This window comes from Equus caballus, chromosome 13, assembly GCF_041296265.1.
Source record: "Equus caballus isolate H_3958 breed thoroughbred chromosome 13, TB-T2T, whole genome shotgun sequence".
In the NCBI taxonomy this organism is placed as follows: Eukaryota; Metazoa; Chordata; class Mammalia; order Perissodactyla; family Equidae; genus Equus; species Equus caballus.
This window is the reverse complement of record NC_091696.1, coordinates 49,917,049-49,940,928: the sequence shown is the minus strand read 5'-3', so window position 1 is coordinate 49,940,928 and position 23,880 is coordinate 49,917,049. Positions and strand designations below refer to the sequence as shown.

At 48.4% G+C, this 23,880-nt stretch overlaps 2 protein-coding genes and 1 pseudogene across 6 annotated transcripts in view; 1 reads left to right on the top strand and 2 right to left on the bottom strand.

The window, feature by feature from the left end:
- HMOX2 (heme oxygenase 2) overlaps positions 1–23,880 on the top strand; it is a 37,794-nt gene that overhangs the window by 658 nt on the left and 13,256 nt on the right. Inside the window, exon 1 of one of the 2 annotated variants that reach the window (XM_023616404.2) lies at positions 14,081–14,231. The exons of the other annotated variant lie outside the window; for it this stretch is intronic. The gene's annotated coding sequence lies outside the window, so the exon portion shown is untranslated. Of the gene's footprint in view, positions 1–14,080; positions 14,232–23,880 lie in introns of those variants that run through there. 2 annotated transcript variants of the gene reach the window in all.
- On the bottom strand, positions 1,094–14,099 carry NMRAL1 (NmrA like redox sensor 1). Of its 4 annotated transcripts, none has more exons than XM_005599003.4 (6): positions 13,809–14,099; positions 9,422–9,495; positions 6,807–7,045; positions 4,467–4,716; positions 2,658–2,848; positions 1,094–1,393 (listed from the first exon to the last, which is right to left on the bottom strand). In XM_005599003.4, exons 2-6 carry the CDS (start codon positions 9,459–9,461, stop codon positions 1,214–1,216), a joined length of 900 nt encoding a protein of 299 aa, XP_005599060.2. In that variant the 5' UTR covers positions 9,462–9,495; positions 13,809–14,099; the 3' UTR covers positions 1,094–1,213. The 4 variants fall into 4 exon arrangements, with proteins under 4 accessions (XP_005599060.2, XP_005599059.2, XP_001502359.2 ...); XM_005599002.4 differs by lacking the exon at positions 13,809–14,099 and adding an exon at positions 11,919–12,216; XM_001502309.5 differs by lacking the exon at positions 13,809–14,099 and adding an exon at positions 9,698–10,025.
- On the bottom strand, positions 21,226–21,821 carry LOC100629857 (small ribosomal subunit protein uS11-like; annotated as a pseudogene).

The window sequence follows — 23,880 nt, the reverse complement described above, 5'->3', positions numbered from 1 at the left end:
AGCCCCTCCTCCAATTGTTATTTGTCCCTCCTGTTCTCTGCAGCCCTTGTGTCAATCTATAATCATTCATTGCATGTTTCATGGCTTTCCTGCTAAAAACTAAGCTCTTCAAAGGCAGGGAGCATCACTTTTTTGGTTAACGTTGTATTTAGGGCCCAGCACACCGTTAAGTTGTCAAACATAGGCTTTTGCAATGAATGAATGGATGGAATGAATTTGGTAGGACTGCTACTCCTTTTTGTGACTGTGGGTATGGAGGCCAGGGTGGGGTAGTAAAAAGATGGAGGTTACACAACTCCATATGAGAAAAAAAATAAGGCTGCCTCAGAACCTCGGGCGAGTGACCTGTGTTCTCTGGGCCTCCATTCCTCTTCTCTAGAATGAGTGGGAGATGGGAGGCTGAACCACCCCTGCCGTCTGAAAGCCTGGTGGACACTACAAACAAGGAGGGTTGTTACTTCCTTGGTTTTACTTCTCAGCCTTTGCTGTGAGCAGCTCACCTTTTCTCAGCAGTGTCCGATTATGGCGACCTGTGGTCCACAGAGCTGCCACGTTCCTTCATGCGTTTTTTTCCAGCCTGTTTCGAAGATCACCCACATCCTGGGGCTGCACCTGGAGGCAGGCCTGGCCCAGGAGGAGAGTGAGGAGAGAGGAAGGGAGAAGGGGCCAGTCATCCTGCTCTCAAACTCAAAGAAGGACTACGCCATTGGCCTCACTTGCTTTCTGGAGATGAGGGCGCTGTGTGCAGGGATGTCAAAAGGCGTTGCTCCTGGCTGGCGTGGGGAGTCCTCCCTGTGCCCTGGGCTCTGTCCACGGTCTGTGAGTGAATTTCAAATGTGCAAACAGGGTGGTCAGAGCTGCTCCCTGGGCTGTGGTCACAGTGCTCTGGTTCACGCCTGTTGGACTAAACTTAAAATCGCCTATCAGTCATGCGTCTTCAGTTACTAAATGCTCTTCGGCCATCGAGCCTCCTTTGTTGCAGGGTCGGGGTACTGAGCCTTCACCACTTGATGACTCCCCTTGGAATTTTCATGCCTGTCGCTGCCCCAGCAGCTGCCACCCCAACCCCAGTTCCAGAAACAAAGCCCTCTTCTTTTGGAAGCCATCTGTGAGAACAATGGCCTTTATTTAAAAAATAATTTTTTTGTAACAAGAAAGGATCACAGTGACTGTGCCTCCAGTCCCCCCAGACAGGTTTGAGAGGTGGGCAAGGTCACAGTCCAGCAAAGTCCCCTTTGTGCTGCTCCAGCCACTGGTCCAGCGTCCTGGCCTTGGGGTTAAGCCTCAGGGTCAGTTCGATGTTGCGGTCGGGTTTCAGGGCATAGAAACGGAACATGTTGGCCAGGTCCTGGGCACCAGGGAAGCCACGCTTCTCATACTCCTCAGGAGTTGTCTGGAAGCAGAGGGGTGTCTGTTAGGATCTGTCAGCACCTCAGTGCCCTGAGGCGTTGGGGGCTGGGGCCTCCCAACCTCCCACAACCAGAGCTGCACTGCTGGCACCTTGCTGGCACTGAGGGCCTCGCTGAGAATTCATCTAAAAATGTTCTACTAAAGAGATGAAAGTTCGAAAACCACTGTTGTAGGTCAGTTTAAATCCTGTTCTTTCAAGATCGTGAGATGAAAACTTCTCAGTCCCTTCTAAGTCAGAACTCTGCTCACGTCACTTTCATGCTCAAAAGCCAAAGCTGTTCCCTTTTCCCGACCAAACTCAATCCTAACTCCTCAGCTCCTCAAATCCTCTACGACCTGCCTCGGGCCATTCTGTGTTGAGACAGAAATATATGGCCATTTAGTGCACAGTTTCCAGTGCGTTTCACCGTGCTAAGGAGGCGTTTATGTCAATTATTCCACTCAATTCTCACAGCATCCCAAGGAGGTGGATACTCTGCCACACCCATTTTATAGATGAGGAAACTGAGGCAGCGAGGGGTCAGGGACCGTGCCCCAGGTTACACACTTGTGGGTGTTAAAGGCTGGGAACAGGATCTGAGTCTTGGGGTCTGACCAGCCCAAAATGTGTCCTGCCACAGCCTCCTCTCCATCATTGCTCTGCTTGGGTGTGGGCTCTGTGCGTGGTTCTCTCTTGTAACAACTCGGGGTTTCCCAGATTTTCTTTAATGAGGGGGTCTTACTTTCATGACGGGAATGACAAACAAGAAACAAGGCACCCGGGGGGCTGGACAGGAAGGCCGAGGGTCAGCAGGGAGAGGAGGGAACCGTGGGCCTCCTGCCCACCTAGCCAGGCCAAGTCACGGGGTCAGGGGTGGGGCCCATCTCTTTGGCCTCTTTCCCCTTCCCCTCCCTCAAGTCACATCCCAGAGGGCCCCAGCACACTCTGCGTTTTCGTGCCTCCTTGCCTTGGCCCCTACTGTCCCCTCTTCCTGGAAACCTTCCTTGCCACTTGGTCAACCATGTAAGCCAGAAATTTCACTTGGCAGCCACACTTGGCTCCCAGGAACAGCACAACATAAACGTTTACAGCGATGATGAATTCAGGTGTACCTTGCTCAGAGAGCGATGGGGCAGCCCCAGATACCCATTCCTTACTGCCCACAGAGCCGTTCTGGGGGTTAGGACAACCTGACCATGGCTGCCAAAGTCCCCTCGCGGGAGCTGAGCCATCACCAAGCCCCTAGCCTGGGGCAGCAGGGGCCCACCTTGGCGTCACGCACAGCCTTCCCGGTGTGCTTGGAGAGCAGGGCGGCATACTCTTCTGCTGTGTGCCTGCAGGTACTGAGCCCAATGTTCTGGCCAACGTATTCTTCTGGCATCTTCAGCAGACTGAGCACCACAGGACCCAGGTCGCTCACGGACATGCCGTCCATGGGAACGTCACCCATGGGCAAGCCTGGGGGGGGGGGTGGGGAAGAGAGATGGGCTAGAGCGTGACTCCGAGGAGTTGAAGCTGGTATTCCCACCAGCTAATTGACTGGACGTGTGCACAGGTCAGCGCTTGGCACAACTTGGACACCTCCTGGTGTCTGTGTAAAGCAGAAGCAGCAGTGGAACTGCGCTGGGATGCGATCCGAGCTCTGCCACCTCGGCACGCTGTTTCAACTCTCTGAGCCCTGTTACTCCACTCTTAGAGGATGGAGAAGAACCCCGGACCTGCTCTCCCCTCCCAGGGCTGAGATGGGGACAAAGGGGACAGGAAAGGAAGGGGCCTTTTTTTTTTGAGGAAGATTAGCCCTGAGCTAACTACTGCCAATCCTCCTCTTTTTGCTGAGGAAGACTGGCCCTGAGCTAACATCTGTGCCCATCTTCCTCTGCTTTATACGTGGGATGCCTACCACAGCATGACTTTTGCCAAGTGGTGCCATGTCTGCACCCGGGATCCGAACCAGTGAACCCCAGGCTGCTGAGAAGTGGAACGTGCACACTTCACCGCTGCGCCACCGGGCCGGCCCCAAGGAAGGGGCTTTGAAAGGTCCCCGGATATGGGCTGGTGTCCCTGGGGCCCCACCACTCCTGAGGCGTGGACCCTGCTGTACTTCGTCACCTCCTGGATTCCTGATGTGGAAACCTGTGGGTGGCATTCCAAACACCAACTCAATTACAAGAGTGCTTGATTAGCCAGAGGCCAGGGCCTAGCCCAGAGCAGCACTCAACAGCACTCCAGAAATGTGCTGAATTTATGAGTGTCTCTACCTGCCAAGTCAGTTTGGTAGATGGAGACGCAGAGCAGCGTTTAGATGTGGCGCCAGGAGTGCCTGGGTCCTGCCACTGTCCTCACCTATAAAAGGGGCCACTGCAGCTGCCCACTGAGGTCCCACAGGCACCTGGTGGGGATGGAGCCCCAACGCAGACTGAACACAAGGGATACCCCTGTCCCCTGAATAAAGCTCTGCAAACTATAAAAGGGGTGCCAGTGTGCCAACACTAGGACCAGACCCTGCACACTGGTGGGCCAGACTCAACAGAGGGGAAGCTGGCGTTCACAGAGAGGGTAAGGGGTGGCCGGCTGAGGGACTGACCGCCCCCCACTCTGGCCTCCTGAGCATCCTGCTTTAACCCACTGGCTGATTGGCAGGATACAAGTTGCAGAAAGTTCTCTCCAAGCCAGGGGTCCAGGACATCCAGCTCATTTACAGATTTGTAAACGGGCACTGAGAAGAAAGTACTTTCCTACTTTGTAGAATCTACAACTGATCTATGTACTTCCAAATCCTCTCCTTATCTCTGAAGAAGTAAAGATACTGCACTTGTCTGTGGAAAGCTTTCCACTGGACAAAGCATCACCTCACCACACCTCGGCAGATTTTCTCATCACCCCTGAGAAAGTTACACCCATTGCACAGAATAGGAAGCAGAGGCCCAGTGAGGCTACACGGCTTGCTCAGTCGCAGGCCTAATGTGAGATAGCCAGGGCTCAGACCCAGAACCATCTGACAACAAGCCCGCTTTCTGTGACACCCACAGCTGCATATGGTGAAAGCAGACACTGAGGAAGGAGGAAGGACACTCACTCAGCAAGTAGCTCTTTCCACCTGGGGCTTTCTGGGGCAGGAAGTAAGAGAGTAAGTTCTCGAAATAGCAGGGCAGCCGCACGCTGGTCATGGGAACGCCGATGTCCCAGAAATATTCCTCCACCTCCCCTTTGCCATCAAAGTGGCCCGCAGCCAATCTCCCCGCCGTCAGCTTCTTGATGTTCTCCAGGCCACTGTAGACCACGTAGCGAAGGCCCAGGCGCTTGGTCAGATCAGCCAGCAGCTTTCCCTGGGCAGGAAAGGAGAAAGCACCAAGCTAGGAAGGAGGATGTGTGTCCCCAGTCATGGCCCTGACACCATGGACCCCTCTGATAAGGCTCCCTGTTCCGGAATGATACTTATACATGACACCACACCCTGATCATGGGATGGTAAGCCCTCTACCACCCACAGAACCATAGCGTCTCTTCTCTAGATCATCCGGGTTGTTCTACTTTTGGTTGTGCTTGACCACGGCCCACTCATGTGCAATCTGAGGGTGGGCAGGTGTGTGGCCTGGGGAAGGCCCACACAGAGGTTTCCCATCTCTGCCTGCTCTGGCAGAGCACCCTGTCCACAGTGCTAAGATGTCTTCCTTGGAGAGCCCCAGAGTCCACTAGGGAGGAGCTACAGCTCAGGGGTTAAGCACACAGGCTGTTTGGGTTCCAGACCCGTCTCCGCATGGTACTAGCTGTGTGATCCAGGACAAGGGGTCTAACAGTTCTGGCCTCACTGGTTAAACGGGGACAGCAACACTACCTGCTGCATAAGCTTGTGCAGGGGGCTGGATGGTGGCCTCCGCGTCCTAACCCCTGGAAGCTGTGAATGTGACCTTATTTGGAAAAAGAGTCCCTGCAGATATAATTAAGTTAAGGTCCTAGAGATGAGATCATCCTGGAATACCCAGGTGGGCTCTCAATGCAGTGACAAGTGTCCCCTTCTAAGAGACAGAAGAGGAGAAGACACAAAGAGAAGACCATGGGAAGACAGAGGCAGAGACTGGAATGATGTGGCCACAAGGAGAGCCAGCAGCCACCAGAAGCTGGAAGAGGCAGGGAGCGAAATCTCCCCTAGAGCCTTGGGAGGGACGTGACCCTGCTCATACCTTGATTTTGAACTTGTGGCCTCCAGAATCATGAGACAATAAATAAATTCCTGTTGTTTTAAGCCACTTGGCTTGTGGTCACTTGTTACAGCAGCCGTGGGATACTAATACAGGCTGCCAGAATCATGAGACAACATCCGCTTCAACCAGAAAAGCTGTCTTCGTTCACCCTATGGAATGGGCTTCCACGTAAGACTGTAATTGAGGGAAGGGTCAAGGGTAAGAACAAATCTGGAGACCAGTGGTCCAATCAAATCTCCCTTTATTTTCAGAAGAAGAAAACAAAGACCAGAGCAGGGAAGTTACACGTCCACAGCCACATTGCAGCTCGCCGCGGACGAGGCAGGGCTGGAGTCGGAAGAGCATGGTTCTCAGCCTGCTGCCTTTTCCACAAATACCTGGGCACCTTCTATGTGACAGGCACTGGGCCAGTGTCTCCATCTTCAAAGTGACAAAAAGATGGCCATGTCTCATGGTTTTCCATCTCAGACATATCTCTCCCCCTGCCACGTGGAGTCAATAACCCCCTAACTAAAGAGAATCTGGGTAGAAAACAGAATAAAGGGAAACACAGATCATGTGATTTGGAGTTCATATGATCTCGGGATCAAAACATGTGAAAGGGAACATGGGAGACTTCTGGAATGATGGAAATGTATTATATTTTGATTGGAATGGCAGTTATATGGGTTTATTTTCAAATTTCATTAAAATGTACAATTAAAATGTGTGCATCTTATTATAAGAAAATTACAGGTCAACAGAGTTGGTTTTTTAGGAAATGTGAAAAGTCACTTGATGGCAAAGTAGACTAATGGTTGCCTGGGGCTGGGGGGAGGGGGGATAGGGAGTGACTGCTCACAGATATGGGGTCTCTTTTTGGGGTGATGAAAATGTTCTGGAATTAGGCAGTGGTGATGGCTGCCCAACTTTGTGAACATGTTAAAAACCACTGAATTTTTAACTTTAAAAGGGCAAATTGTACAGTAGACGAGTGATGCCTAAAAAAAAAGTTACTGGATGAGAAAGCAATCACCTCCTGCCCTCATCAAAGTCCAGGAGGTCTGCACGGGACAGGAGGGGAAAGGTCTGCAGTGGTCAGTGGTCCTGGGCAGGGTCAACACCTCTCTGGCAAGTCAGAGCTGCCTCCCAGCAACCAGCTGGGACCTGGGAGCTCCCTTTAGGATGCCCAGCTCCTAGCCCCAGCCTCCCCACACCCTCCCGCATGCCCTCACCTGCTTGACCTCCTGCTCCTGGCTGCAGTTCTCCCAGTAGTTGGTCACGATGAAGGTGGCATGAGCCCCCGTCAGGGCCAGCTCCATGCTGGCCTCGTCATCCTGGTCTCCCTGCACCACTTCTGCACCCCGCAGCCTCAGCTCCTTCGCTGCCTTCTGCCCAGGGTCCCGGGTCACCACTCGAACCCTGAATGTCCTGTCTTCCAGGAGCGTCCGGGCCACGGAGCCTCCCTGGGCACCTGCAATGAGTCAGAAAGATGTGCAGGGTCGGACCTGCCTGGGGGTCCTGCAAAGGGTGAAGGGTGAAGCCCAGAAGGGAATGCTCCGCCACAGCAAACACCGTAGACACTTTCTCCTGTCATCCTTACGAAACTCACCTTACAGCATTTTTTAAGTAACAGTGTTACTGAGAGAGAATTCACTTACCATAATGATCACCCTTTTAAAGTGTACAGTGCAGTGGCTTTCGGTTCTTCAGAGTGTGCAACCATTTCCACAGTCAATTTTAGAACATTTTCATTGCCCCAAAAAGAAAATCCATACCCATCAACAGTCATTCCCCGTTCTCCCCGCCTCCAGCCCCTGGCAACACTCATCTACTTTCTGTCTCTGTGGATTTGCCTATTCTGGGCATTTCATATACATGGAATCACACACTATGTGTCACTGAGTGACACTTTCACTGAGCATAGTGTTTTCAAGGTTCATCCACGTTTTAGCAGGCATCACTTAAACTTTTATAAAAATTAAAAAATATATTATGAAACATTTAGCACATACAAAAATGGATACCAATACCCATCTACTCAGCTGTCAGCTTAATAAAGTATTACCTTATTACCTATACCAAGAAAATTGTAAAAATTAAAATCATCAAAAGGAAGTAAATGAAAATCATTCATATATGTACATACAAGAACCGTGACTATAGCACCATTTGCAAAAGTGGAAATTTACACACAACTTAACTGTTCTTTGGTAGGAAACTGGTTAAATAAGTGGTAAGTCCACATAAAAGTGATTAAAAAGAATGCGACAGATCTGTATGTATGACTTGGACAGGTGACCATGACATGTCCTAGAGTGGAAAAGGCAAATTGTGAAACTAAACTCCCTTCATACAGTTGTGGTGGGGACGTAAAACGTGCAGGCGCTTTGAAAAACAGTCTGGCAGTTCCTCAAAATGCTAAACACAGACTTACGCTAGGATCCAGCAATTTCGCTCCTAGGTATACACTCAAGTGAAAACATATGCCCACACAAAAACTTGTACATGGGGGCCGGCCCTGTGACATAGTGGTTAAGTTCGGTATGCTCTGCTTCAGTGGCTGGGGTTCGTGTTTGGATCTTACACCACTCGCCAGCCATGCTGTGGCAGCAACCCACACATCAAGCAAGTGGAGGAAGACTGGCACAGATGTTAGCTCAGGGCTAATCTTCCTCAAGCGAAAAAAAAAACAACAACAACAAACTTGTATATGAATGTTCATAGCAGCATTTTTCAAAATAACCAAAAAGTGGAAAGAACACAAACGTCTATTAACAGATGAATGGATAAACAAAGTGTGGTCTATCCATGCAATGGAGTATTGTTCAGCCACAAAAAGGAATGAAGTTCTGACACATACTACAACATGGATGAACCTTCAAAACATTATACTAAGTGAAGGAAGCCAGTCACAAAAGGTCACATAGCCTATGATTCCATTCACATGAAATGTCCAGATCAGGCAAATCTACAGAGACAGAGAGCAGACGGGTGGCTGTCAGGGTCTGGGTAAGCCGAGGGACAATGGAGAGTGGCTGCTAGTGGGTATGGGGTCTCTTTTGGGGGTGATGAGATCTTGTAACACTGATTGTAGTGATGGTCATAGAGCTCTGTGATTACACTAGGAACCAGTGAACTGCACACTGTAAATGGGTGAATCGTATGGCATGTGATTTATATCTCAATAAGCTGTTTACATTTAAAAAATATATATAGGAAAGAAGAAAACAGTTGGGGGCAAAATAAAATGCTACCATTTAAAAAATAATATCTATTTAGATACAGCTAATCTGTCTGGTAGGATACTCAAAGAACTTGATAACTGATGGATGGGTGGGGAAGGAAGAGGTGAGAGGGAGATTTTAATTTGGGTATTATGTGCAACTACTACTTATTCAAAAAAGTTAATGTAATTAATTTAAGAAAATTCAATGGGGGAGCCAGCCCATGGTGTAGCGGTTAAGTTCCAGCACTCTGCTTCTGTGGCTGGGTTTCTCGGTTGGAATCCTGGTGCGGACCTACACACTGCTCATTAAACCATACTGTAGTGGTGTTCCACACACAAAATAGAGGGAGACTGGGACACATGTTAGCTCAGGGCCAATCTTCCTTACCAAAATAATAATAATAATAAAAAATTTCAATGGGAATCTGTGCTTAGGTCCTGCCCCAAGGCCCTACATTGAGTCTGGGGTGCGAGCCATCTAACTCCTCCCTCCACACCCCGAGGGCGTCTCCCGGCGCTGGGGGGCGCCCTGGCTCTGCGGGGCTGGGCCGGCTGGACCTCTGGGCTGGCCACTCCAGGGAATCCTGCGCCCGTGAAGCCTCGGACTCGGGTTCCACTTACCCGTGGCTCCAAACACCACCACCAGCTTCTGGTGCGCCATGCGAGCCGGGGCAGGAAATGCGGTCGGGAGAGGCCTGGGGGGCGTGCAAGGCGCGAGGTTGACGAGGATCGGGCCAGGGGTCCCCACCCAGAACGATCTGCTCCTGCACCGCCGAGGACCGAGGGGGCGCCGGTCGGGAGAGATCGGGGGCCCGCGAGCCCCAGCCCCGCCCCTCGCCCCCCACCCCCACCCCCACCCCCACCCCCAGCACGGATCCCCTCCCAAGCCAGCATCACCTCTCCGCCGCGTACTAGGTGGGAAACGGTCAGAAAAGACCGCGATATTCGCAGCCGAGTACACCGTGGAGGGGGAGGGTGGAACCGTGCGAAGGGCACCGACCCCGCCTGCAGCTCCAGCACCACCCTGGCAAAGCCACCCTTTCTCGGCCGCCCCGCGAGAAAGGACCCCAGGCCTCAGTGCTTCTGAACTCCCGCCGACGGGGCCCGACTCTGAGCGGAGCTGCCGCCATCCCCCCTCCACGGGCGCGGGTGTTTCGTCCCGGCTCCCGCGGCGCTGGGCGGACGTTCGGGACGTGCCTGCCCCGCGCGTGCGCAAACCGAGTTTGCGTAGGTCGTCGGGTACGAGCGAAATGCACGCGCAGAGGCTGGACGGCTCGAAGCCAAAAAAAAAAAAAAATTACCTCTTCATCTTGTATGAACATCTGAACTTCAGATACGGGGTGTTACGTAAAGATAATTAAATCTGTATCCGTGAGTCTTAACCCTCTAAGGCCCTTTCCGACTTCTTGTGTGCCTGACTCACGTTTGAGATTGCTCCTACTTGCACGAATGTGCGTTCTTTTTAACAGAAAAGTGAGATTTCCTTGTGTTCAACTGAAATGACTCAAAAATGACCATGCCACTCCTCTTCTGAAAACGTACTGCTGACTGGATAAGAGCATTCATTTTTTCTTTCATTCATTCATTGCAAAATGTGTATTGACCCACCCGGGAATGTCAGATTTGTGACAGCAGGCGCTTGTCTGTTTTCACTGCTGAATTTCCAGCACCTAAAATAGTCCCTGGCACAAAGTAGGTGCTCCGTAAATATTCGCTTCTTGACTAGTTGTGTAAACATCTGCGAGGCACTGGAGTTACAGGGAAATCAAACTAAAACTGGTATTATTTTCCTGAATCTGGTGGCGGAGACAACCCACAAGGTAACGTGTATTTTATTTATGTAAAATATTGGTCTTTATCATAAGATGCATGTATTTATTTTAATAAATACTTATTTATGTTTACTTGTGTTTACATTTATAAATGAAGATACCATCTGTGTGTTTATCTTGCATAAACCTCTGTAGTCTCCACACCCTGTAACATTATGCGTCTGTGCTCAGACTGTAGTTTGCCTGGAATACCTTCCTCTGAGATAGGGCTAACTCCTACTCGTTCCTTAAGACTCCACATAACCATCACCTCCTCAGGAAGCCCTCCCTGACTTCTAGGCTAGGCTAACTACTCCTGTTCCACTCCCATCTCTATCCCACTGGCAAAATTGTCTTTACCATATTAGACCGAGGGCTTACTGAGAGCTGGCCCATGTATTTTTTTGTCTCTGTATCTCACCCTCCTGGCACAATGTCCAGCACTTCGTAGGAACTCAATAAATACCTACTAAATGGAACCCAAGTGCATATTCCTTTGATAACAGATGAGGTTTTTCTTCAATTTGACAAGAGATTTTCACATAGTGTGGTATATGGGCTAACTATTCTGATTCAATACTGATTCCGCTTGAACTAAAAAAAGCCTCATGTGGCCTATCAAACATACATTGTACATCTGCTTTACTCATTACAGCAAAGAAAGCACTCTCTTAAGAAAGCTTACTTTCCCTCCTACACCCTATTAGTAACGCTGCTATTAGTCTCTTTCCTGGCATCAGGGTCATGTTGACCTGCTAATTTTGCAACTGAATACCTCTTTGAAACTTTGATGAATATGTACCCCAGGCATGTTTAATATATGTCCTTTGTCCTAAAAAGGTATAAGACTGTACAGAAAACCATGCTTCTTCCTTTCTGGAAAAGGCCTTCCCAGGTTATAGTCCTCACTCTGGCTCAAGTAAAACTCACCTTATCTCTCTTATCTATAGAATGGTTATTGGTTATTTTGTGTTGACAAACTGCATGGGGATAAACCACAAAACCTGATGTTCCACAGTCTCCACTTCAAAGAAATAAATCCAAACAAGAAGACATCCAGCAGGACCAGCTGCGTAATTTGCAAGGCCCAGTGCAAAATGAAAATGCAGGATTCCTTATTAAAAAGTTACTAAGAATTTCAAGACAGCAAAAGCGGAGCTTTAAACCAAGTGCAGAGTCCCGAGTGTGGGACCGCATGCAACTACTCGGGTCAAAAGCCCTTGAAGCCAGTCCTGGTGCCAGGTTTAATTGAGTAGCATCCCAGGGCCATATTGGGACCCAGGCACCTCCAGTGCCTTTTTGCTTACCTGAACCTGCAGCTTGGAGGTCAGTACAGGCAATGAGAAGCAGGGAATGGCATCTCTGCCCCTGGGCTTCTGGCCAGTGGTGCTGGTGCCAGGGGGCTGTCAGGAAGTGGGCTGGCAGATTGGCAGCCTGGGCAAAGGTCTGGTCTCTTGAAGCCTCATCCAGCCCACAACCCAGAGGTCCCCTGAGGGCTGAGGGAAGAGATTTGGCTACTAACTAGTGTGTGCTCTGCCATGACTCAGCACTTCTGTGGGACTTCATATTCCCACAAAGGACTTCCTGCAAAGCACTCGCCAGTTCACCCAGTCCAGTGACATGTACTGATAACAGTGGGAACCCTTTTCTGGGCTCCTCCTCTGTGTCAGGCACAGGCTAAGCCTCATGTTATCTCATGTGAAACTTTGCAGCACCGTCTCCTTCAATCAGTGCTTCGCAGTTTAATTCAATTTTATGTGTGTGTGTGTTTGGGGCATGGGGCAGAACAGTGTGTACTTCCTGTTGTGTCTTTCTTAAAATTCATTCTTTTTTATTTGATTTTGATAGCCAAGAAATACCTAATGCATTTATACATTCTCATAAATAATTATACAGATAAAGCACAAGTGACCCTTGACCTCCCTCTGTCATTCTAGTGTGTAAACTTTCTCAGCTTTTGGATACATTTACATACCTAAACATGCATGTATAGAAAGATAACATTGTGAAGTTAAGAAGTTAAGAAAGATAAGAAGGATCATCTAAATATATTTTCCCCCAAATTTTATTATGAAAATGATGAATAAATGACAAGCAATAGGATATAGATAGAATATATGAGGAAGCTATTTTGTTTAAAACTAATTTGGCCTGATCTTGTCTTTCCAAAAGGCCTGATATGGCCTGTTGAGCATGCCTTGTACATCTACTTTAAACATTTACAATGTCCCAAAGACAAGAATGATGCCCTTAAAGAGAGGGATGTAGCTTCCCCCCATATCAGCATTTCCTTGAGGATAAGCATCTTTTCCTAGAAACTAAGGATTAATTATCCATCTACCGTACTTACCTCATGACCATTGATCTGCTGTGCCAGCAAAGTAATCTCGTGACTATTGTAAAAGGGACATTTCTATCATATGTGATGTATACTCCTTGTTCTAAGACGGTATATAACCACTCTGTACCCTCCACTTCTTTGTGAAGGTACTCTCTTGGGTTATATATCCTTAGGGTTGGCTCATAATAAACTCACCCCAATTTTGATTTATAGATTATGAATTATTCGCATCCACAAAAGTTTATAAACATACAGAAATGTTGAAAGAACTGTATAGTGGACATTCATATACTTAACACTTAGATTCTTGGAATCTTAACATTTTGCTGTATTTGCTTTATCAGATGTCTATCCATCTATCAACTATCTTATTTTTTGATGCATTTCAAGTAAGTTGCAGACATTAGTACCCTTCAACCTTAAACACTTCAGCGTACACATTATTAAGAGTTCAATATTTGTTTTTTAGGTTAATTTACATACTTTCTAATGTATTTTTGTATTTTCCTACAGCTTGCTTTTCCCCCTTTCTATTTAATGTCCTCCCTCAGGTGTCTGCTCTGCCTTTTTAACTGTGGCACAACACTATTGAATGGATGTGCCCCTGTCCACGCCCACCCCATCCTCTTCTAATGGACATTTAGGTTGTTTCAAGGTTTTCACCGAAAGGGAGTATCCTGTTAGGTGTTGCAATGACCTTCCTCGTTTGTGTCTCTTTGGGTTCTTGCAAGTGTTTCTCTAGAATAGCTACCCAGAAGTGAGACTGTTCGATCAAGGAAGATGCCCACTTTAAGAGAGTTGCTAAATTATCCCCCGCTTCCCCATAACTCCCACAAACACTGCATATTTCCCATACCTTTGTCAACACCGGACACGACCAGTCATTTAATCTGTAGCCAGCCGGATGGTTAAGAAAATGACGGGAAGCCAGAGTGGCGGAACGGAAAGGGCAGGTGGAGCCCCGCGCCAGATGAGCCTGACTAGGCGGTGACATTGGGCCAGGGAAGCGCGTACCCCGGAGGCGTCCTCATAAACACCAGTTCTCAGGAATGCCACCCCTCAGCCCGAGCAACCTACTTCCGCGGCGGACCTGGACTCCCAGAGGGCAGCCACGCGCCGCCGCAGGGGCGTGTCCTCCGCAGGCCCCGCCCCCACTGCGTGCGCACGTCCGCCGCCCTCGCGCCCGCCCGCTCGGCTGCGGCGGCCGCGGCTGCTGAGGGAGAAGGTGACGGACGCGGGGACGCGGGGAGTGAAGGACGGCAGAGCGGACTCGCGGTCGGTGAGTGGCCCGCGCCCTGTCGGGCCTTCCCGCGGGCTCTTCGGCGGACCTGACCGGCCCGGACCCTGGGGAGCTGGGCTGGATGGGCCGCGGCCCACTGCGTCCCCGGCGCGGCCTCGGGGAGACCCGGAGGGCGGGGCGGGGCGGGGGGCAGGGGGCGGCCGGAAGCGGGGAAGCGGGGGAGGGGGCCCGGCGTAGGGGGCCCCGCTTCCTAGACTACCGTTCCGAGGCCCGGGGAGGCCCGAGCCGCCGTTCGCGCTGGTCCCCATTGGGCCCCCTCCCGGCGTCCAGAGTGCGCCGGGCGAGGTGACCCCGGGGTCGCCGCGTGTGCCGTTGGCGTTCCCGGCGCGGGGTGGTGCAGCCTCCGACCGCCCGGCCCGCGCGCCCGTCCCCCGTGGCCCGCGAGGACCCGGCCTGCCCGGGGTCGGAGGTCGCCCCGGCGTGGCGGGCTGTGGGCGGGGGCCGGGCCTTTGCCCTCCTTGCTCGTGACTCACCCCCGTCGGAAGGGCCCTTTGAGTCACTGTCGTGACTCCACTAGGGGCCCGCGGCCGCCGCGGTGCGGAGCGCAGAGTGGGAGGGATCGACGCCGGGGGCAGCCGGTCTGTCCGGGCAGGGAGGGCGCCTGTCGGGCCCTGGATGTAGGTATTGGCCTGGCAAGGGCGCAGGGCCCGTCTGGGTCACGCCGATTGCCTCGGTTCTGATGAACCCGTTGCGTGGCCGGTGGCTGTCGGCCCTCGTCGTGTTAACGTTCAGGGCTCTGCAGCAGGCAAGGCGGAGCGTGATTGAAAACAAGGAACCTCGAACGGCGCTCCGCGGTTCAGGAAGCCCCCCTCGCGCTCGGCCCCTTCCAAAATTCTCTGAGTGGGACGTTTCCCCACCTGTAAGATGGGCTTAATGAGGAGAATCGATTCAGTGACTTGACCTGCATCCCACAACCAGGAAGACGGCGCAGATGGTCTTGGTCATCTGCCTCCGGATCCGCTGCTCTTTCCTGAACAGAGTTGTAGGGATTGGAAATGGATTCTGTTACTTAAACTGTCTTCCTCTTCCCCCTAAACTCTCCTCCTAAGTAGAAGGAAACGGAAACTTACTGGTTTTGTCTATTTGAATTTCTGGTATGGCATTAACCAGTGTGTTCTGATTAAAATTTTAACTCCCATGTTAAAAATTACGATTTTCCTTTTGTGAGGTGGGGGATAAGGAATATATATTAGTAAATCCGTGCTTTGTGCATTAGTTTTTTTTTCAAGAAACATCCCAAGACAAAACATCACGAGCTTATCAGGAGCTCGCAGTTCACTTGGGCGTTTACAAGTTTACTTGGTGAAATTGGACAAAATTTCAGATGCAGCACCTAAGCCAACACTGGTGAGGGTGGGGGCATTCGAGGGGCTTTGGAAATGCACACTGGTTGAGTGACCTCGTCTAACTGGGGATGTGAAGAGGAAAATCTGTGATTCCCCTGCTGTCTTGCTTGATTTGCTTTTTTTCCTTTGCTTGGGTCAGTAAGGTGAAATGCTGTGAGTCACCAGAGTCAGGAGTATGAGCTACGCTAGAAATGACAATGCCACAGAGAAAATGAGTTAGAGAAAATAGGGTATTCATTTGTTACCTTTAGCTCACTCCTTGTCGAGTCTGTTGAAAAGCAAAACTAGACAGCTGGGGCTTTTGGGCTACCTTCATCTTTTGGGCTTCCTTTAAAAACTGACTCCCTTGGGGACCAGCTCCATGGCCCAGTGGTTAAGTTCGCGAGCTCTGCTTTGGTGGCCGGTTGTTTCACCAGTTCGGATCCTGGGCGCGGACATGGCACCACTCATCAAGCCATCCTGAGGCAGCGTCCCACATGCCACAACTAGGAGGACCCACAACTAAAAATATACAACTATGTGCTGGGGGGCTTTGGGGAGAAAAAGGAGAAATAAAATCTTTAAAAAACAAAAAAAACTGACTCCATTTAGGACGGTTGGGTTCTGTATCAGGGTTGCACCAAAACTGGAATATCACTCCTCCAAGAGGAAGTTATTTTTGAAAATTGGAATTATATATTTCAGTGTAAAATTTAGAATTCAGCTTGTCACTTCTTGGAGAGAAAAGAGATGAAAAACTTGAACTATAAATTACCTCCTTATATGTTACGGGCCATAGTTGACTAAAAAGTTATAAATAGACTTTTAATGCAGTCTTTTTTTCTGATAGTAATTAATGGGAGAATTAAGAGGTTTGGGTCGCATCTTCTTTTGTGTTCAACATAGTGAAGGTTATCTGCTTTGTAACTTAATTTATTATGTTTGGTTTATTTGTGCAAAAACATTGGATGAAAGCTCTGTCTTTTGTTGTAATCTGAATAATTTCTCAGGATGTTTTTGCACTGCTGAGAAGCAGCGCCATTACCAGTTAATTCTTGCCAGCAATGAGAGAGAGAAATCTATAATTGGAACAGTTAATATAACTGGTTATACAGAGATTCTTAACCTGAATTCTGAGTACATGGGTGAACTTGAGGGGCCTGTGGTTGCTCAGGAATGGGATAGGCAACATTTTTTATATGTGATTGTCTTGGAGAGAGAGTCTCCAAGGGCTTCTCAAAGGGATTTCCAACCCCAAAAAGACTATTTATTATATTCTGGCAAACACCCTTGCTACTCATCTTCAGAAGTGCATGTCTTTGAATTTATATCTTCAGATGAGGAGGTATGTGGGTAGAAGATTAGAGACTGAAACCCTAGGATTCCTTTGTAAACAACAGCCTTCCACTCAACACTAACTGCCATGGGGCATGTGTGAGTGCTTGTTTCCATGCACACAATGATCTAATCTGGTTAATAGGAATGGGGCAGCTAAACCACCCTCCCTGATTAGTGTGGCTGGGGCTCCAGATCTGCCCCCAGGGACCTTTCAGTTAAGTGCGACTGATTGGAGTATGCACCTGTCCACAGAGTTAGAGTGTTGGGGATGGGGTGAGTTGAAGATACAGAAACCACATGCTTTTTGGAAGGTCAGGACATTTTCAAGAAGCTGCTGGACTATTGGAAACAAGGTATGAAAGAGTAGAGGGAGCCCTGGCCCAGCCGCTGGCAAGCCCTGGGCAAGTCCAGGAACAGTGGCTAATTTAGGACCAGCTTTCTTCTGCTGCTTTGGACATATAGGCCTAAGAGATGGGCCTAGAGCTGCCATCACTTCGCACATGCAGAGGAAAATGGGAGCTGTCTATTTCAAAGTGAGTATCCTAGCTCCCCTACGCCACAGCCAGCAAACTCAGCTGAGCTCAGAGTTCCTAAGGGCACTGGAGGAGCTGACTGCCTGAGTCCCCAGCCCCGACTACCACTTCAACTCTGCATGCTCCACTGTACTTGCTTTATATATTGGCCTTCCCTGTAGGGCTTGGTTTAAAAAAAGTGGTGAGCGTGCCTCTCAGAGCTCTGGAGCACATGACTCTGCTCGCTCTTGGCTTATAAGCTGTTGGACAGTTGCTCTCTCTTTGTCTACCTTCTTTTTTCCTAAAGTTAATTATTGCCTAATCATGTCCTTAGTCAACAGTAGATGTTCTGGATTATTTGAATTTCTTCTTGATAATGATTAACGGAGATGATAATGTTTGACCAATTCTGAGGACAATTCTTGACAATTATAATTCTTGACAATTATAGCCATCTGCTTCATGTATCTTTAATTTGTGTAGTTTGTGGGTGCTGCCTCATGGAACAGAATGTTACTCAGTTTTACAGTGGCAAATTGCTGTTTGGTTTTTTCTTTTCAGTAAATTGTGATCACTGTAGTATTTTGCTTTTCCCCTTACGATAATGATAACCTAATCCCTTGGTGTGTTTCCTCCAAAATGTGCTTAGAGACAGGATGTGGGCTTGTTATGAGATTGTACAGCTATTGCCTTCTTTGGGTTGCCTGCTTCCCTAGAGCAACAAACATGAAGAGACCACTGCTGCGAAATCCCTTCTCTAAAGCCAACTGGGGAATAAAGGGTTTTCACAGAGGTGGACATTGGGAAATGTCAGGTGGTTTGTGCATGCATGGGGTGGAGAAGTGCTGGCAAGTGTGTGTTACCTTGACTGTTAAAATTTTACCTATACATTTCTTTGAAAAAACCAGTAAGGCAGTGTTCTGCTCCTATTCAGACTTTCAAAGTCCTTAAAACAAAATCTAAAAGGTATGTTCTCAGTACCTGTATCTGGAATGTAAGGAAGCCAGTTTAAAACCAATGCAATGCAACATTTCTCCTTCAGAAATGACACAGTGAATTATTTGAGCACAAAGCATCACATGCTTAGTGCCCCCATAAACTCATCTCACCCAGCACCCCGTCAGTAGAAATTTCTACAGTAAATATGCTGCTCAAAAATGCTTACTGACTAGCCAAACGTTTTTCTTATTTCTGACATTTACTTTTAACTGTCTTCCTTGTCATCTGCACTTTGAGAATACCTTGATTTTTGAGAATACCTCATATTCTGGTGCCTTGCGTTGGGCAGTAGGGGAAAAAGATAAATGAGCTGTTATCTGGAAAACACACATATAAACAAATACTGTAACAGGATACAAGTGCCATAATAGATCATAGAAGGCTTGCTTATGTAGTTCTTAATGTAATTTCAGGCCTCAAAGATCATCAAGCTCATTGTTTTCTAGATCGTATTTCTAGAAGTAGCACAACCCCATTTTCGGAGGAAGTATAGCAAGGAGTAGGGGAGCTGCTCTGGCTGAAATGGGTGGGGGAGGCCCATAGCCTTTCATGCTTTGCCTCCTCTTAAATGCCATCTTCCCTGCAGCTCACTGAGAGTGCCTCTCATTTTATAAATGAGGATGTTGGAGTTCCAGGGAAGTCATATTATATAGCCAGCTAGTAAGAGACCTGGTAGTAGAACTTTGCTCTCCTGATTCTTAGCTTACTTGTCAGTCAGCCACCAGACTGGTAAATGGCAATTAGATTTCTCCCAGTTTTATGTTCCATTCCACAAAGAAGTCAGTAAACACATTTCTGTCAGGGGCTTTGCCACTGCCTGGCTTCGTTACTGAGCTTGCTTTAAAGCTTTTGCCTTGTAGAGATCCAAGTACGAATCAGTCCTATTCCCAGGAAGGTACTGTGACCTTTTTCATTGTCATCCATGGACAGTGCCAAGTTGCACCATCTGCTAACAGCCTCTTCTGTTTTCTGGTGGAAATTCAGTTTCCCAGAAATCTCTGTAGAGGATATTTGATGAAGGTGTGAAGCATGGTATCAGGACGAATCTCATCTCTCTCTCTGTAAGCTGATGAAGGGCTGAGAACCGTATTAGACTCATGTCCCTTCTTGAACTACCTTAGCACTGCTTCTGAGGTTCGAGCAGGATTTCTCAACCTCTGTGTCGTTAACATTTTGGGTTGGATAATTGGTGGTGGTGGTGGCGGCGGTTATGGTGGTGGTAAGTGTTTGTGTGTGTGAGCGTGCAGACTTGTGCTTGTGCTTTCTGTGCATTGTGGGATGTTGAGCAGCAACCCTGGCCTCTACCCACTAGATACCAGTAGCACAGCCTACCCCCTAGTTGTGACAATCAAACATGCCTCCAGACATTGCCAGATGTCCCTTGGGGGCAAAGTGGCCCCCAGCTGAAAACCACTGCGTTGGGGATTGATTGTCATGATACATAAATGCAAATCAGATTTGTCACAGTATCAAATAAGGTTTTCAGTTACCTAAACCTTTATAGTGATGAGCTGCTCTAAAGAAACAAAACAATAATGTGCCGTGTTCTCCATCCTAACTCTCTGTAGCATGAAGGGGTCTTCACCTAACTCGTGTTCAGAGTCTCCTTGAAAGAGTTTGAACTGTCTTCCTTTAGGTCCTTTTTAAAATTTATTTTGTTAGATGTTCCAAGGTTTTTCTTTTCCTTTCTTGAAATCTGGTATTATTAGAATACAGAAGTTTTATAAGAAAGCAGAGGTTTTTCATAGTGAGCCTTTACCTCAAAGTACCCAGGATAGATTTGATGCTACCTGAAGGGCCTCTCATAGAGATGAATATTTCCATTTCTTATCTAAAAGTATATGGGAACATTTGTTAACTTTAAATGACACTTTCTTTAGTTTATTAAACAGTGTCATATGACATGTTGTAGTTTTGTAAGTAAGTGATTTTATTTAATTCTCATACCTACCTTGCAGAGTTGTTATTACTATCCTTACACATGAAGAAACTGAGACTCTGAGAAGTTAAGTAGTCTGGTCTGAGCTAAGGGCATCCAGCTGGTATACAGCAGAACCCGGGTCTGCTCTCTCTTGTACATAACTAGAGGCTGCACTTCAACCACATCCCTGTGCTGCTTCTCGGCCGGTGTGTGGCCAGTGGATTGTGGATTCTCTCTTGACTGGGCTTAGTTCAGGTAACATTTGTTGGGTGCCTACCATAGGTCGGCTCTAGAGATCATCTTCACTCATTCACTCTACTCTTTTGGTATCATATCAGCACATTAGTATTGTACTGTACAGAAAGGAATTCTGTGCGTATGCCTTCTATTCAACTTGTTGAACCTGAGGCCAGTCTGGTGGCACAGTGGTAAAGTTTGCACGTTCTGCTTCGGTGGCCTGGGGTTCACCAGTTTGGATCCCGGGTGCAGACCAATGCACCGTGTATCAAGCCATGCTGTGGCAGGCATCCCACATATGAAAAAAACAGAGGAAGATGGGCATGGATGTTAGCTCAGGGCCAGTCTTCCTCAGCAAATAGAGGATGATTGGCGGCAGATGTTAGCTCAGGGCTAATTTTCCTCAAAAAATAAACAAAACACCAAAACCTTGTTGAAACCGTCTTCTAGAAATTTAGAAATTTTGAGATGGAGAGATTCAGTCTCCACGTCATACGATGTATTGTTGTTTGTTGTTAGTGCCCTTGAGTCAATTCCAACTCCTAGCGCCCCTGTGTACAGCAGAGTAGAACCCTGGCCGGTCTTTTTTTTTTATATGAAGGCAATTTATTAACAGAAAAGAATTATTTGAGGAGTCCTGTTCACAGATGGCGACCACGGTGACCCCCTTTCCTGTGGGTGCTATCAGAAGAGATGGGGGGTGACATCCTCAATCCGCCTGATCTTCATTCCAGAGTGGGGAAGGGCTTTGAGGGCTGACTGGCCCTTGGGCCTGTTTCCTGCTGTGGCCCAGAGTTTGATGTGGAGGGCAGTGATGCCAAGCTCCTTGCACCTCTGGGCTACATCCTGGGCAGCCAACATGCCAGTGTATGGTGAGGATTCATCTTGGTCATCCTTCACCTTCATCCCGCCAGTCACACGGCAGATGGTTTCCTTGCCAGAAAGATGAGTGACATAGACAAAAGTGTCATTGAGGGATGCAAAGATATGGCAGAAACCAAATACATTTTCTCCTTCAGCCACCTGAGATCTGAGGCTGATGACCTGTTCTACCTTCTTTTCCTATCCCTTGCCCAGTGCCATTTCTGTACTTCTTCCTGCCCAGTCTTTCTGCACCATCCTCTCTCACCTTCTGGTCTTCTGTCAGACAATGCTCTGCTGTTTTTCACAGGGTTTTCATAGCCAGTTTTTTTGAAAGTGGGTGGCCAGGTCCTTCTTCCTCAGTCTTTCTAGTGTGGAAGCTCTGCTGAAACTTGTCCACCATGGGTGACCCGGCTGATATTTGACATACCAGTGGCATAACTTTCAACATCACAGCAATGTGCAGCCACCACCATATGACAACTGACAGACGGGTGCTGTGGTTCCCTGACCTGGAAACAAGCATGGGCCGTGGCTGTGAGAGCCCAAAATCTTAACCGCTAGACCTCCAGGGCTGACTCATAGGATCTATGTATACTGAAATACAAATACTTATATTTGTATCTAAATTAACAGTCACATGTGGTATTTATACAGACACTGAATTACTGCCACTGACTGTTGCATGGGGAGGCTGTGTCCTGTGAATTTTATACTACTGAGGAAAGTAAAGCACATGGCTGTAGAAATTTCACACATAGACCAGGCAGAATAATGTATGGTGATCTGTTCTCTCTTCCCTTTGATCCTAGAAGGCTTCATTGAAGAGCTGGAGCATCTAGAAAGAGAGTTTAAGGGCATTTTGCTAAGTAAGCACTGTGCCACTTTGATTTTTCTTCCTTTTCAGTGTGGTTTTGAGGGATGTTGCTAGAATTTGTTACTAACAGTGAAGTTTATGAATGTTTTGTCTTTAAAAAAATAAGTTTCATTGAGTTAAAGATTATCCCTGTAAATCAGCTCTCATTCTGAGAGGCTTTTTAGAGTAGAAGAGAGGGCTGCTGTTATAACTAACTGCTGGTCATTTCACATTGCCTGCGATGTATTTTCTTTACACTCCTACCCCTGGCTGTTCCTGTGGGCCATTGTGATTCATGTACAAATCAGGCCAGATATACTGAAGGAAGAAAACAGTTGAGAACCCTCATTCCTAGGAGCTGTTGTTGCCTGGTTCATTAATATAGGGAACCAGACAGTAGGTTGGCAGCAGGCTGACTGCTCTGTGCCCCTGACCACTCCTCCACTGGAGGCAGGGCCTGCCGGTAACTCTAGGAAAGCCGAGCCTCTTACTCTGAGGAAGTCTGATAGCTGCTGCTGCTGGTCCCCTGCTACTGTAGACACAAGCCTGTGTAGGATGGGGCCAGCCTCTTGGAGTTACCAGTTCTTGGTCTGGGCCTGTTTCCGTACCCCCACCTCACCCCCCACCCCCACACTGCCAGAATCTAGGCAGTTACTGTGAAGAAGGCTGGGAATAATACCTAACTCGGTAGGCCTGTGGGAACATGTTAAGATCCCTTGCAGGTCCAAACAGATATAGGAGTCACCTCATTAGATTGACCAATGCCTTGAGCATTGCTAATCATAAATAAGAAGTTTATGTTGACATACTTCGTTTCTTGAAACCAGATCTTCTATTTCTTGGTAGTTACTGTGGAGATGGGTGCTGTAGAGCTGTGCAGACTCTATTGTGACCTCCCCTTCGTGCAGGGATGCCCCGGAGCCTCTGGCTTCATTGTCCACCAAGGTCTCAGAGGTCTGGCTGCTTCCTCTAGGCATCGAGTGGCGGGGGATACATCCTCCCCTTTGGGACCAACCATCTCCAGCCTTGGCTTGCCCTGCTAGTCAACAAAAGCAGGGCTCACCAGAGAACAATCTCGAGTTGCCATGTAATCTGACTGAGCCAAGGTGAGTGTTGCAGGGATGGGCAGCAGCAGATTCTATATCTCCAAATGGGACCCTGAGCATTTACTTCTCAGAAATCATAGGATTGAGCTCGTTTCATACTGAAAAAACAAATGGCAGGCAGTGGCTTAGAAAACCCTCCACTGCACTTGTAAATGCAGTGTAGTAAAGCCTCGTTTCCATGCTACTCGTACTCTGTGATGACGCCATACTAATCTCACATGCATGTGCCACTCTGAAGGTTAGCTGGGGACACAGGAGGAATCACTTTGCATTCAGAAGGACTCGGAGTTGGTCCCAGCTTGACTGTTAACTCTTTGAGTGACCTTGGCCATATTACTTAATTCTCTTGATCTGAGTTTCTTCATAGTCAATGGGACCCTGCTTGAAAGTGACTTAGCCTAATGTACCCAGGCCTGTTAGACTTTAGTCCATTGCTCTTCCTCTGCACCACCCTCTCCTGGGTGAACTTGAGG